We start from the raw sequence: 13,031 nt of genomic DNA, 5'->3' as shown, positions 1-13,031 counted from the left end.
CCGAAGATTCGGTATACCGCGGTATAGGAAATCTAATACCGTTACGGTACCGAATCTTTCGGCACGGTATGATACCGTACCGAAAACTACGGTGTACCAAAAAATCGATATTTTTGGTATTTTTTCAGTATGGTAAGTCCGGTATTCGGGTATTTTGGTATAATTCCCCAGCCCTAGATTATACATTACTATAATCTAAATATGAATTAGATAAATAAAATCTAAATCATGCAGGTTTATTTAATTTTAAAGGAGTGATAGTGCACATTCTTCACATATATAACATCTCCTCTCTTGGGAGATCTGATTGCTCGATCTCACAATGGAAAGAGCTCTCAATTTAATTCTCGCACTTCTAATCACCACACTCATCTGCATTCTTCTCTTCTCCGATGATGCCCGGTGTTTCTATCTCCCCGGTGTTGCTCGTAAAGACTTCGAACAGGTCTTCCTCTTTTTATTTTATTTTATTTTATTTTTTCCGAGCTGGTAATCAGGAATTCGATTATTGCATCATCTATTTGCTCATTGTTGAGGAATTATTCTTGGCTGATCATCAATTTTTATTTCATTCCGTTAAAATGATCTGAGATTTCAATCATTTTATCCGCTTCTCTGTGTTTTTATCTTGTTTTTGCGATTGGTAAATTGAAATGAGTGTATCCTGAGTCCAGTTTTTGGTGAATGACTTATTGACTTTTCATTGCATGGAAGTTTGATCTGATACTGATTGATACCAATTTTGTATTGTGTAGACTGGAATGTGCATTACGCATTCTGTTTTCGTGGTATGGATAAGCAATGAATCGATTTTACAGTGCTATGCTCTTGATTAGCTTAAGAATCTGAGAGTTTGTTGCTATAAAAGGCAATGTGGAGGTGTGTGTGCTATTCACAAAGTGTTGGTTTACATATGTTTACGCTTATCCTACTCAAATTGTATTCGGGTCATGCATCGTTGGAACGTATGTAGTCCAGCTAGGCTATACGGCCATGTAATTAGGGGCTTTGAATCATGAGGTAATGGAGAGATTATGTTACAAATTTCATTTAGTGAGAAAATTCTTACTTTTTCTGCTTTTTCATGTTTTTCTGAATCCACCTTATATCAAGGAAGGGGAGAGTTAATTGGCACCATAAGCATATCTCTTTCTTGAATCATATTTTTCTCTGGTTTGAATGTGTTACATTTTTTTCCTGTCTCGCTTGATTGCTTGCTGGGAGATCCATTGAGCGTGAAAGTGAACAAATTGACGTCTATAAAGACTCAGCTTCCTTATTTGTACTATTCTATCCCTTACTGCCGGCCAAAAACTATAATCGACAGTAGAGAGAATCTTGGAGAAGTCCTTCGAGGAGATCGCATCGAGAACTCTCCTTATGTGGTTTGTGTAATTATTTTATCGCGTATTGCCTATCTGGCCTTTTCTCATTCCTTAACCTTCTGTTGTTGCATGGTCACGTTACAGTTTCGGATGAGGGAGACACAGTTGTGCAATGTTCTTTGTCAAGTGGTGCTCGATGCCAAGACTGCAAAAGCATTCAAAGAAAAAATCGAAGATGAATACTACCGGGTCAACATGTATGTAGAAGATATATTGATTCCAATCTACAGAAACAAATTTCTCTAATTATGTTAGTAGAGTTTCGTTTACATTTGTCTTTTTCGTGATAGTTCTAATGCTATGTGCTGCAGGATCTTAGATAATCTTCCTTTGGTTGTACCGATTCCAAGATTGGAGCAAGAAGGTCCTCCGATCTACCAGCTGGGTTTCCACGTCGGGCTGAAAGGGCATTATGCAGGCGTAAGTTGACTCGTCGTTTTGGAAACTGCATCCGGATATTTATGCACAAGTCATCTTTCTTAAAACTCATGTTTACTTCTGCAGAGCAAGGAAGAAAAGTTTTTTCTCCACAACCACTTGAACTTCGTCGTCAAGTATCACAAGGTTCCGCAAACTTACACATCAAGGATCGTCGGCTTTGAAGTCACACCATTTAGGTAGGTTCTTAAAGAATATGGTCCATTTTCCCTTCATTTTTGTGTCAAGTTGTTTCTTTGTATTTTTTAAACCTTGTACCTCATTCTTTAGTGTCAAGCACGAATATGAAGGAAAATGGACCGCAAACACACGGCTAACGACATGTGATCCACACGGCCAACATATAGTAACCTTGATAGGGTCCTCGATCTTGTGAATCTCGTCTAGCATATCTCGTGCAAGATCTCCCACATATCTTCTTGATTTTATTTATTTAGCATATCTTCTATTTTAGTTAGTTATTTTTATGCAATCTTTATCTTTATTGAGTCTAGTTAGTATTCTATAAATTAGAGGTCTATGTACTCTTTTATTCATTGAGAAATAAAGTTAATTAGTTGTTCTCATTCCCCGGTTCTGGCGGAAATCGCCCCCTAGCACCTCAACTAGGGTTTATCTTGTTCTTCGTAATCGTTCGAGTGCTCTATTGCTGATCGATAGGATACAAAATCCTATCAATTGGTGCTTCCATTGATTACTCTTCCTCCATCCCTCAATCACTCTAAAAAACTCACGCTATTTTTTTTCACTCAGCCTTCTATGGCTACGACCAGAGAAATTGAGGAAATCCTTGCCAAGCTCTCGGCCACTGTCACCGTCGCGAGCGCAAAAAAGCCACCGGACCAGCAGCCAGTCGTGATGCCTATGCGCGGTTGGTCGTTACCACCTTCAGTCACACAAGCACCAATAGGTGTCCAGCCTTTCACCCTGCCACGCCTCCGTTTGGAACCACCACGTTTCGACGGAGAGGATGCCTTGGATTGGATCGGTAAGATCCAACAATACTATAATCACCACTACACACCGTTGGACGATCGCCTTCATCTTATAAAATATATATTCGATTAACCAGCATCAGATTGGATGGAGTATTGGGAGGAAAATAACAAAGGTAAGGGCTGGGAAGAGTTCTTGTTAGCCGTAAAGCAGCGATTCGATCCTGATTTATGCGACTATGCCGGTTGATTGGCTACTCTGCGGCAAACTTCTACTGTCGAAGCTTATCAAACATCGTTCGAATCATTGCTACAAAAGGCTCCGCACATTGAGGATTCGACGCTATCTTCTTTGTTCATTGAGGGCCTCAAATTTCCGCTGAAACAGGTAGTACTCATGCGACGGCCTAGCACACCCCAGGAAACTTTCGCCATCGCCCGCAAATTAGACCAGCGGCAACCCAACCGCACAACGGCATTCCGAGTAGTGAACCGGGAGCCCAATTGCCCGTCACCGCAGCAAAATGAGGTCACACAAGAGGTATTTGCTCCAGAATTCTTTAAAGAGGCAGTTTCATGTGTAGTTGATGAGAATCTGTTAGATGTTCTACCTTCAAATGAGTTTATGGATTCTTCGTTTGGAAATAAATTGGAGGTGGAATTGGTTGATAATGATGTCCTTGTTGACAAAGATTGCATATTGAACTCTAGTAGGGTGGCCGACGTGAAGAATGTCTGGGGCAATTGTGAGGAGTCGACGAAGAAGATTCACACATCGTCGTTGAATCTTGAGGTTGAGAGCCCGACGCTTATTGCGGATCCTGAGTTATATGCGGAGATTTTACACACAGGGAATGATGATACGGGACTGCCCTGTCGAACAGTCGACTCCGCCTCATCTTTCAAGATGCTTCGAAATTGCGTGGCAGACCCGACGACGATTCCATAGATGTTTTGAATGTTGTTCGTCGGCGATATGATCCATCTTACTACAAGATTTATTTAGAAGAAACAAGTGAATATAAGCTTCATGAGGATGAGCATGGGAAGGAATATGTTTGGTGTGTAGCAGTTTCGAACAGATGGGGGATATTCTTCAAGATTCGGTTGTTTAAGGTACATGATATGTATTCTCTAGACTTCGATATATTTAGTGTGGTTGATGTTCATTCTAGTGCTTTATACTTCACCAAATATGATTTATTGGTAAAAATTGACTTGTTATATTTGAGGAGATTATTACATTCTCGGTGGAATGATGAGAAGAAGAGTTGGTATGTTAATTGGTTAGCTCCTTCAAATGATTGTGATATTTATGAGACTTGGGGGCAGTTTGGGAGCTCTTATGCTCAAGCTTTGGAGATGTGCTCCTGTTTAAAAAGGTTTGGGTGTCACGGGATGATTCAATGGCAATATGATGAAGGAAGGCCTAATGGAGGTGGATTTATTAGCTTGTCGTTTGTACTAGTTCAGGAGTTCGCCGAGCAGTTCGCTTCTAGGCAGGAAAATGAGTTCCGGATCAGATGTTGGGGGAATCGTTCTTGCCTGGCATATGGGAAGGTGTTAATGTATGTTATGATCTTCATCACTTGGTGTTGCATTGCAATGATACTGAAACATGAACCAGAGAAACTATTGGAAGCATTTGGACAAGGAGATCGAAAGTTCAAGAATGATGAGCAACACTTGGTGATTTCCGTACTCCAACAACATTTCCTTACTTTCCGCCTTGAGGGCAAGGCGATTTTCGAGGGTGGGAGATTTGATAGGGTCCTCGATCTTGTGAATCTCGTCTAGCATATCTCGCGCAAGATCTCACACATATCTTCTTGATTTTATTTATTTAGCATATCTTCTATTTTAGTTAGTTATTTTTATGCAATCTTTATCTTTATTAAGTCTAGTTAGTATTCTATAAATTAGAGGTTTATTCATTGAGAAATAAAGTTAATTACTTGTTCTCATTCTCCGGTTCTGGCGGAAATCGCCCCTAGCACCTCAACTAGGGTTTATCTTGTTCTTCGTAAACGTTCTTGTTCTTCGTAATCGTTCGAGTGCTCTATTGCTGATCGATAGGATACAAAATCCTATCAAACCTCTTCAAGCTCGCCACAAGAGGTCGAAGATAAGCAAGAAGTGATATTCACTTACGATGTCACATTTCAGGTAACGAGCTTAGTATATGATTCTCGATAAACATGTAGTATAACGCTCTTTCTTTAGCTGATCAATCTTTAAGGAGAAACTATGCATAATAACCACATGGCTGTAACACAGGAAAGCAACGTGAAATGGGCATCGAGATGGGACACGTATCTCCTAATGGCCGACGATCAAATCCATTGGTTCTCCATAGTGAATTCTCTGATGATTGTCCTCTTTCTCTCGGGTATGGTCGCGATGATAATGCTGCGAACACTCTATCGAGATATCTCCCGGTATAATGAGCTCGAGACCCATGAGGAGGCCCAGGAAGAAACCGGATGGAAACTGGTCCACGCAAACGTGTTCAGGGCTCCAAGCAACTCTGATCTCCTCTGCGTGTACGTTGGAACAGGGGTGCAGTTTCTCGGAATGGTCGTCGTCACCATGATCTTCGATGTCCTCGGATTCCTCTCCCCTTCAAACCGAGGCGGTCTCATGACAGCCATGCTACTGCTCTAGGCCTTCATGGGGATTTTTGCCGGATACGCTGCAGCCCGTCTCTATAAGTTGTTCAAAGGGACCGAGTGGAAGAGGATAGCCATGAACACGGCGGTCCTCTTCCCGGCCAGGGCGTTTGCCCTCTTCTTCGTCCTCAACGCCCTCATCTGGGGCGAGAAGTCCTCCGGGGCCGTCCCATTTGGGACGATGTTCGCCTTCGTCTTCCTCTGGTTCGGCATCTCTGTCCCGCTCGTGTTCCTAGGGAGCCACATTGGGTTCAAGAAGGCAGCGATGGAGGGCCCTGTGAAGACGAACAAGATCCCGAGGCAGATCCCAGAGCAGGCGTGGTACATGAACCTGATCTTCTCGATCCTGATAGGGGCATCCTGCCGTTTGGGGCCGTGTTCATCGAGCTCTTCTTCATTCTAACTTCCATCTGGCTGAACCAGTTCTACTACATCTTCGGGTTCCTCGTGATGACGTGCGCGGAGATCACGGTGGTTCTGTGCTAATTCCAGCTGTGCAGCGAAGACTATCTGTGGTGGTGGCGGTCGTACCTGACGTCGGGATCATCGGCGATGTACCTCTTCCTGTACGCGGTGTTCTACTTCTTCACGAAGCCGGTGTCGGTGGCGCTCTACTTCGGGTACATGCTGATCGCGTCGTACGCCTTCTTCGTTGTAACGGGGGCGATAGGGGTCTACGCTTGCTTCTGGTTTACGAGGCCCATGTATTCATCGGTCAAGATTGATTAATTGATTGATTGATTGTGTAAGCAGAGTTTAGGATAGAGAGTGCTTGCTTTTTTTTTCTTTTTTTTTTTTTTTTTTGTAACGGGGGCGATAGAGAGTGCTTGCTTGGGCGTGAATGATTTCATAAGGGAAGATCGTCACCAAATTTTGGAAGTGAATGATAGTATATGAACAAGTAGACCTTTGATTTTACGCGTATACCATTTCAAGAGAATGTATTAACAATTTTACAACTTACTTAGACCTTTGATTCTTCGCGTATACCATTTCAAGAGAATATATTAACAATTTTACAACTTACTTATAAATAGATTAATGAGATCTATTTTTTATAAATAAATTAATAGGATTTTATTAAAATAACAATCACGTACCACCACCGTGAACCTTTAGATTAAGAGCAGATTCAATCTTACCACCAGCATGAACCTTTAGATTTAAGAGCAGATTCAATCTTAGTCTGCAATGTGACCAGCGTGAACCTTTAGATTAAGAGCAGATTCAATCTTACCACCAGCGTAAACCTTTAGATTTAAGAGCAGATTCAATCTTAGTCTGCAATGTGACAAGCTTACGTGAACCTTTAGATTTAAGAGCAGATTCAATTTTAGTCTGCAACGTGACAAACTTGCGTGACAAGCTTATGTGAACCTTTAGATTTAAAAGCAGAATCAATCTTCGTCTGCAACGTGACAAGCTTACTTGCTCATATATCTTAGATTGCTTAATTATCTTTGATTTCATATCACAGATTGCTTGAAATCATATGCTGAATTACTTATCTATGTATCGCAAATTGCTTGCCTACGTTCTCATTTTAACTATGATGCCACATTAAATCTCTGATTTCATATCTCATATTGCTTAAAACCATATGCCGAATTATTTACATATGTATTATACATTGCTTGCATATATATTACAAATGACATATTACTTGTCACTCTAAGGATAGTATCTAGATTAATGACTTAGTAATTATTTGGAATTGGAATTTGAAAGGGTGAGAAGTTGTTTACGATAAAACAAGATAAAACTGCTCAAATCTAATTCGGTTAATTGAATTTAAGATAAAATCTCCTCTCTTCTAACCAATAGAATAGAGATTAATTTATTATTTAGATGATTTAAAAGTGCAAAATACTCCGTTGTATCTGTACGACACAAAGTAAACACTTGATCATGATGTTGGAGTATATACATAATACATATATGAAAATGAAAATGTAAATGAAAATGAAAATGAAAATGAAAATGAAAATGAAAATGAACCTAGTTTAGTGTAGTAAGTGTACATACTATAAGTTTGGATAATACTATAGTATTGGCACGTGGCGAGATCAAGCACCTCGGCCGCGCGTAACGTTGGACTTGTTCCGGTACATATACCATATTCCACCAACGACGGCAACTCCCACCGCCGCCATAGCGTAGGGATTGTACGGCAAATTCCGCCGCGAATTCACCCCTCCCCACTCGTTTAAACCCGCCATTTTTTCTCTTCTCTTCTCTGTGTCCACACTATTTTAGATTAAGGACTTCATCTAATACTCCTACTCTATATACTTATTAACATGGGTGCAATTAACAGTAGTTGCTTATCTCCTTTCTGCACCGACTCGTACGTGTCGTTTTGCTTACACGTGTTCATTTAGCTGTTCATCTCTCCTGCCTACGTTGAAAATGTGTAATGTTATACTGCCTTCGTTTTTTTTTTAATGTAGCTTAGACAAATTTTAAGCATACTTATTGTCAAATTAGGCACTCATCATGCATTTCTTTGCTTTTCCACGCACGTTATCTACTTATAAGCAGTACTTTTTGTGTTAATCTGCCACCTTCAATAAATTATACTATCTCCATTCCCAATTAGAAATCCAATCAAAGTTTTGACTGTATTTTAAGAAGCATAAAACAAAGTAGATGAAACAAGAATCTTATAAGAATAATAAAATATGAATAAAATAAATTAATAGAAATCTATACTCTATCCACAATAGTTAATAAAAGGGACCTCCTAACTGCGGAATGAGAAAACAGGATTCGTGTAAGCAATGGAGTATAGCCGCTTTCAAACCGACTGAAAATTCAATTTAACAATATAAAAATGAGAGACGAGATATATCAATTTTTTTATACTCTTTTCTTTCCCATAAAATTTGTTCCAGTTTAATTCAGCATGAATTTTAAAAAATTATTTGACTTTATATTACATGAAAGTGTATAGTAGAATAAGGGTCCCATATTGACGACATTGAGGAGTATATTTATCTATTTTTGGAAAATTTTCAAATAGGACAAACTTTATGGGACAAACGAAAATTGTATGGAACAAACTTTGTATTATGCCCTCAGATACAATAACAGGACAATCATAGAGACTGCGATAATTTACACACAGTGATCAATTTGTTACACAAAGATTGACGTGTTTTTCTCCACGAAATACCGCATTGTTTCCGAATAAATACGTGGATTACCGAGTTAAAGCCTGATATTTGCCCTAAATGCTGACAAGAAGCAATAAAGGGAAGAAAAAAAATCCTTATATTTTTTTTTGGTAATTACCAAAGGGTATCCACCGGCGGGCACAGTGACTATTCCCCGCGCTGATTTGTAGGTACCTCAGAGGGGGGACAGCTGAGGTACAGGTAAAACTATAAAATCGGAAGAAACAAAATATACAGTGTTTAGAAAACTGAAAGCTCTGTTGAATCCATCATCCCCAAATTTTACTTGAGACTGTCTCCTAAACCCTGTGGCATTCCTCTTGGCATTCCTAAGCTCTGAGCAAGATTGCTCATTCTTTCCTTCATGGCCTGCGCAATAAGGGAAAGCAAACGAATAACGAACTACAGAACACGGGTGAGAGAAGAACAACACTTGATTGAACTGGTTTCATGCTTGTCTTACCTCAACGCTCTTCTGGTGTGCATCCTTGTATGCCTCCGTCACTAGAAGAGAGAGTTTCTGCACAATGAGGGTTGAGTGGTTAGGGAAGATGTGGATTAAGGTATTTGAAACATATTCCAGCAATGAATGATCATTTCCTCAGTTCAAACCAGAGGAAGTGATACAAATGACTTAAGACAGTAAGATGAGATGCAGATATGAAATGCGGATCGTATGAACCCAAATTACCTCAGCTCCCAACTCCATAGCAGCATCTGTGATCTCAATGTGGACAGGTTGTTGATTTCCAGAGAGTGTTGCCTAGAAAAATACTCAGCCAAACTACATGAGGTATACAGATCTTTGAGGGTCGATAAGGAAATGAAAGACTTCATTCGTTTTATCAGGAAATTATCAGACTAGCAATTTTCACATTACTACAACTTATATAAAAGTTTTTCATCAAATATTTGTAATGATTTAGAAATATAGGAGCACAAAAGATTTAGAGCAAAATGCCAAAAAAATCTTGAAGTTTATTCAAGTTCTGGCCAATCCCGCAACTTACAAAACTTGCTAATCATATAATTTAAATTTGATTCATTTGAAAGGGAAATTATGTATGTTGGAAGTCATAATACTTTAACCTAATCTTACACAATCATATATATTTACTCTATATTTTACATATTAAATTAATGACTTTTGAGAGTGACGTACAAATTTGCAAAAATATCATAGATTTCGGCTTCTAAATCATACACAATTTTCTCTAGAATCTAAATCAGAGGTACAATTAAGAAAAATGTCAAATTTGTGATATAGTAATTGGCTATTTTTTTAAGTTGCGAGATTGACCAGAATTTGACCAAACTTTGTGATTTTTTTGGCAATTTGCCCAAAGATTTAATGAGCTATTTTATTGAGACTGAGCAACTACCACTTAATTCATCATAGCAAGATCTGAAAAGAACCTACTAATCGACAGTTGTATCATAGAACTGAATATGAGGATATACCTTTATTAGCTCATCTTGACAATAGCCATCAAATTCAGCTCTGCAAGTTTGAAAGCAGTCCCCCAGTGAGTTCAAGTATTAGAAAAATACGCAGCAAGTTCTTTTTGCACTCGTACTGCCTCAACTTGGACAACCATCTGCGCCTTCTTTACTGTTTCGTATAAATTTTGCATATTTCCCATAAATCCTGGCTACATAAATCATTGTAAAAGCGCTGCCAAAAAGAGATTATGAGAACGAACTAGGAAAAATGAAATATACATAAGCTTCACAAATATCTAGACATGAAACAAAGCAAAAGGATTGTCCTTTTTTAATTACGATAGGAGATGAATTTGCAGCATAGCTACCTGATGTGGCAATGTGCACTGAACTAAGTACAAAACTAACATACCTAGTTACCTTCATCACCCTTGTCATTGTTATCCTTCTTCCCGCCAAATAAACCACGCACACTAAGAGATCTTCTAAACTTCCCAGTTTGACTTAACAAATTTGGTAAATTAACAATATTGGAGTTCGGATGTCTCTTACCGGAAAGCATAATGTATAAGAAGTTAATCACACAAAAGATCAAGGTGGAATTATTAACTGTTTCCACATTTTGCAAATTCAACAATCACTAGCTTTGTTCCATATTTATTATATTAAGGCAGGGGACACGACACCAAATTCCCTTTCGGGAATGCCTCTTCCAATTCCAAGTAGTTGTGATCTTCCCAAATACTGTTCTTGAAGGATAAGAAATGTATATCAAGCTATATCATGCACATGATAACGTCTCTAAGTAATCAAAACCGAACACATCTTACATATGACATCGAGGGGATTGGCATGTCCACTTGGGAGTTACTGATAAAGCACTAAGAAGTAAGAGCCATAAAATCCCAGACGCTAATGAATTATGACAGGGAAAAGAACATCGATGATTATAAAATAAAATCAACTAGCATAAGTATCACGATTCAAATGCGTCAATGGAAACTATCATAATTACAACATTCATTATTAGGTCTTCAATATTCATTGAGAACTTATACAAACATCTGTGATAGACTACTCCGTAATTAGAATACTAAAGTTATGGCAGTAGTATTACAGAGTCAAACACATCTAATTTATTTAGCATACGGCTTTCAATGGCGTCTCAGCCGGCATCCATGTCTATAATGCAATATCGCACTAGCTTCATAACGCTTGAGTTCACCTCGGATCATTCATTAGCTAACGACTATAGCTCCATCAAATATCATTTTAACACAATATAACACAAAACAATCAGGAAAAAACACACATATGATGAATACATTGAGCACCAAAGTTTCATGCTTGAACAAAACTTCATCAACATATCGTTCAGCTGCTCAGAAACAGTAGCCACACACAAAAAAGAGACCAAATTTATCGGGGCTCCGTCAAGTGACTAGAACTATGAACCCTAATTGAAGTAAATTCTTCAAAAACGGAGAAAATCGGATCCGTGGGGGAGTAAATAGCCTGCAGATGAGAAAAAGGGTAAAATATATACTTTTTCTCTTTCAAAAATCAGATACACAGACAAATGCAAACGCAATAAACTAACACTACCAAAAATCATCGTTGGCCAATCTAGTAGATACAAGAAATTGTCATGCTCTCAACAAAATAGATTCACAAATCACATATACAGACTTACACGAGAAGAATGAAGACGAAGAGGGAAATTGAGCAGTAAGGGCTGCAGTGGGAGACATAGCCATATCTATGAGTTATCTACAAATACAACTGAATTCAAGGTTTCTGCAAGAAATTGGAAGGTTGGCAGATTTTCGGAGTGAAGAAAACTCTTTTTCTTTTGTTCGCTAAGGCGATCCGTCTGTTATCCGTCTCTTAACTTTCTCATCTATTAACTATTCATGGGTCCCACTGTACTCTTCACTCCATCCCTTAACTAAGAGACAGCACCTGCAACCCTTCATCTCTTAACCGTCTCTATCATCTCATCCATTAACTATTTATTCAATTTTATTTTTTATTTTTATTTCCAACAAATTCAATTAATAAAAACATACTTCATTAAATAAAATAAAATTACAACTTAAAATTAAAAAAAAACACACACAATTAAATCCTAAAAAATAGTAAAAATACATAATTTAACTTCTTCTGCGCACTCTATTGGTTGCCAAAGTTTGCTCAAATGTGCTCCATTAGATCATCTTGGAGTTGGGCGTGGCCGATAGAATCACGTGTCCTTGTCCGAATAGACAACCGATCTTGCATAGACGGATGCACTCCACTGCGAGGCGGACTACTTGCGGTAGAGCTTCTCGGGGTTTCAAGGTCGAACCAATTTTCCGCCTCATGTCCTTCGTCGGCGACAATCATGTTGTGCAAGATTATGCACATATATATGATATCGATCATATTCTCCATAAACCAGGTACGAGCCGGGGCTTTGATAATGTTGAAGCGAGCTTGGAGAACCCCGAACGCTCTTTCCACATCCTTGCGAGCAGTCTCTTGCTTCTGCGCAAAAAGAGCTTGTTTTTTGTTCACCGGCCTGTTGAACGTCTTCACGAAGGTTGGCCACTTCAGGGTAGATGCCGTCGGCAAGATAGTACCCCATTTTATACTGCCGGTTGTTAGCGATGAAGTTTTTTTTTTTCCTCAAACACCATCACGGCGAGGGGTTAAGGCGGACCCCCAACCTGTATATATCAAAAATCACCAAAAGAACATACATCATCCAAGCCCAAAAGTGACTCGGTCCGCACGAAAGATACAAATCACAAGAGCTAACAAAGCTACTATGGTATCCCCACAGACCGGGTACTAACCATTTAAGTAACGAGAAAAAACAAACATAACAAAGCTATACACCAAAATAAGAACAAGGATGATGGCCAAAAGCTGGCCAACTCCAAAGGAAAACAAAAAACCATAAATCAAAACCACGAACCATGTGAAGTAGTCATCCATCTCGAT

General features: G+C 39.0%; 1 protein-coding gene and 1 pseudogene across 2 annotated transcripts; one reads left to right on the top strand and one right to left on the bottom strand.

Annotated features, from left to right (window-relative positions):
• Positions 1–292: 292 nt before the first annotated feature.
• LOC121789562 lies at positions 293–6,374 on the top strand (annotated as a pseudogene).
• Positions 6,375–8,677: 2,303 nt separating this feature from the next.
• Positions 8,678–11,890, bottom strand: LOC121789548 (nucleoid-associated protein At4g30620, chloroplastic-like). 2 transcript variants are annotated; one of them, XM_042187984.1, is made up of 6 exons: positions 11,740–11,890; positions 10,155–11,561; positions 10,065–10,104; positions 9,295–9,366; positions 9,067–9,123; positions 8,678–8,972 (listed from the first exon to the last, which is right to left on the bottom strand). In XM_042187984.1, exons 2-6 carry the CDS (start codon positions 10,244–10,246, stop codon positions 8,886–8,888), a joined length of 348 nt encoding a protein of 115 aa, XP_042043918.1. In that variant the 5' UTR covers positions 10,247–11,561; positions 11,740–11,890; the 3' UTR covers positions 8,678–8,885. The 2 variants fall into 2 exon arrangements, 1 of the variants encoding a protein (XP_042043918.1); XR_006048067.1 differs by having other exon boundaries at positions 9,295–9,387; positions 10,065–11,561.
• Between the last annotated feature and the right edge of the window lie 1,141 nt (positions 11,891–13,031).

The sequence above is a fragment of the Salvia splendens genome, chromosome 2, assembly GCF_004379255.2.
Source record: "Salvia splendens isolate huo1 chromosome 2, SspV2, whole genome shotgun sequence".
NCBI lineage: Eukaryota > Viridiplantae > Streptophyta > Magnoliopsida > Lamiales > Lamiaceae > Salvia > Salvia splendens.
This window is presented reverse-complemented; position numbering and strand designations above follow the sequence as displayed.

Coding starts and splice junctions, on each gene's coding strand:
- LOC121789548 (XM_042187984.1), bottom strand. CDS start 10,246: ATGGGAAATATGCAAAATTTATACGAAACAGTAAAGAAGGCGCAGATG. Junction 9,367..10,064: donor GTCAAGATGAGCTAATAAAG/GTATATCCTCAT, acceptor GTATTTTTCTAG/GCAACACTCTCTGGAAATCA. Junction 8,973..9,066: donor CACACCAGAAGAGCGTTGAG/GTAAGACAAGCA, acceptor CTTATTGCGCAG/GCCATGAAGGAAAGAATGAG.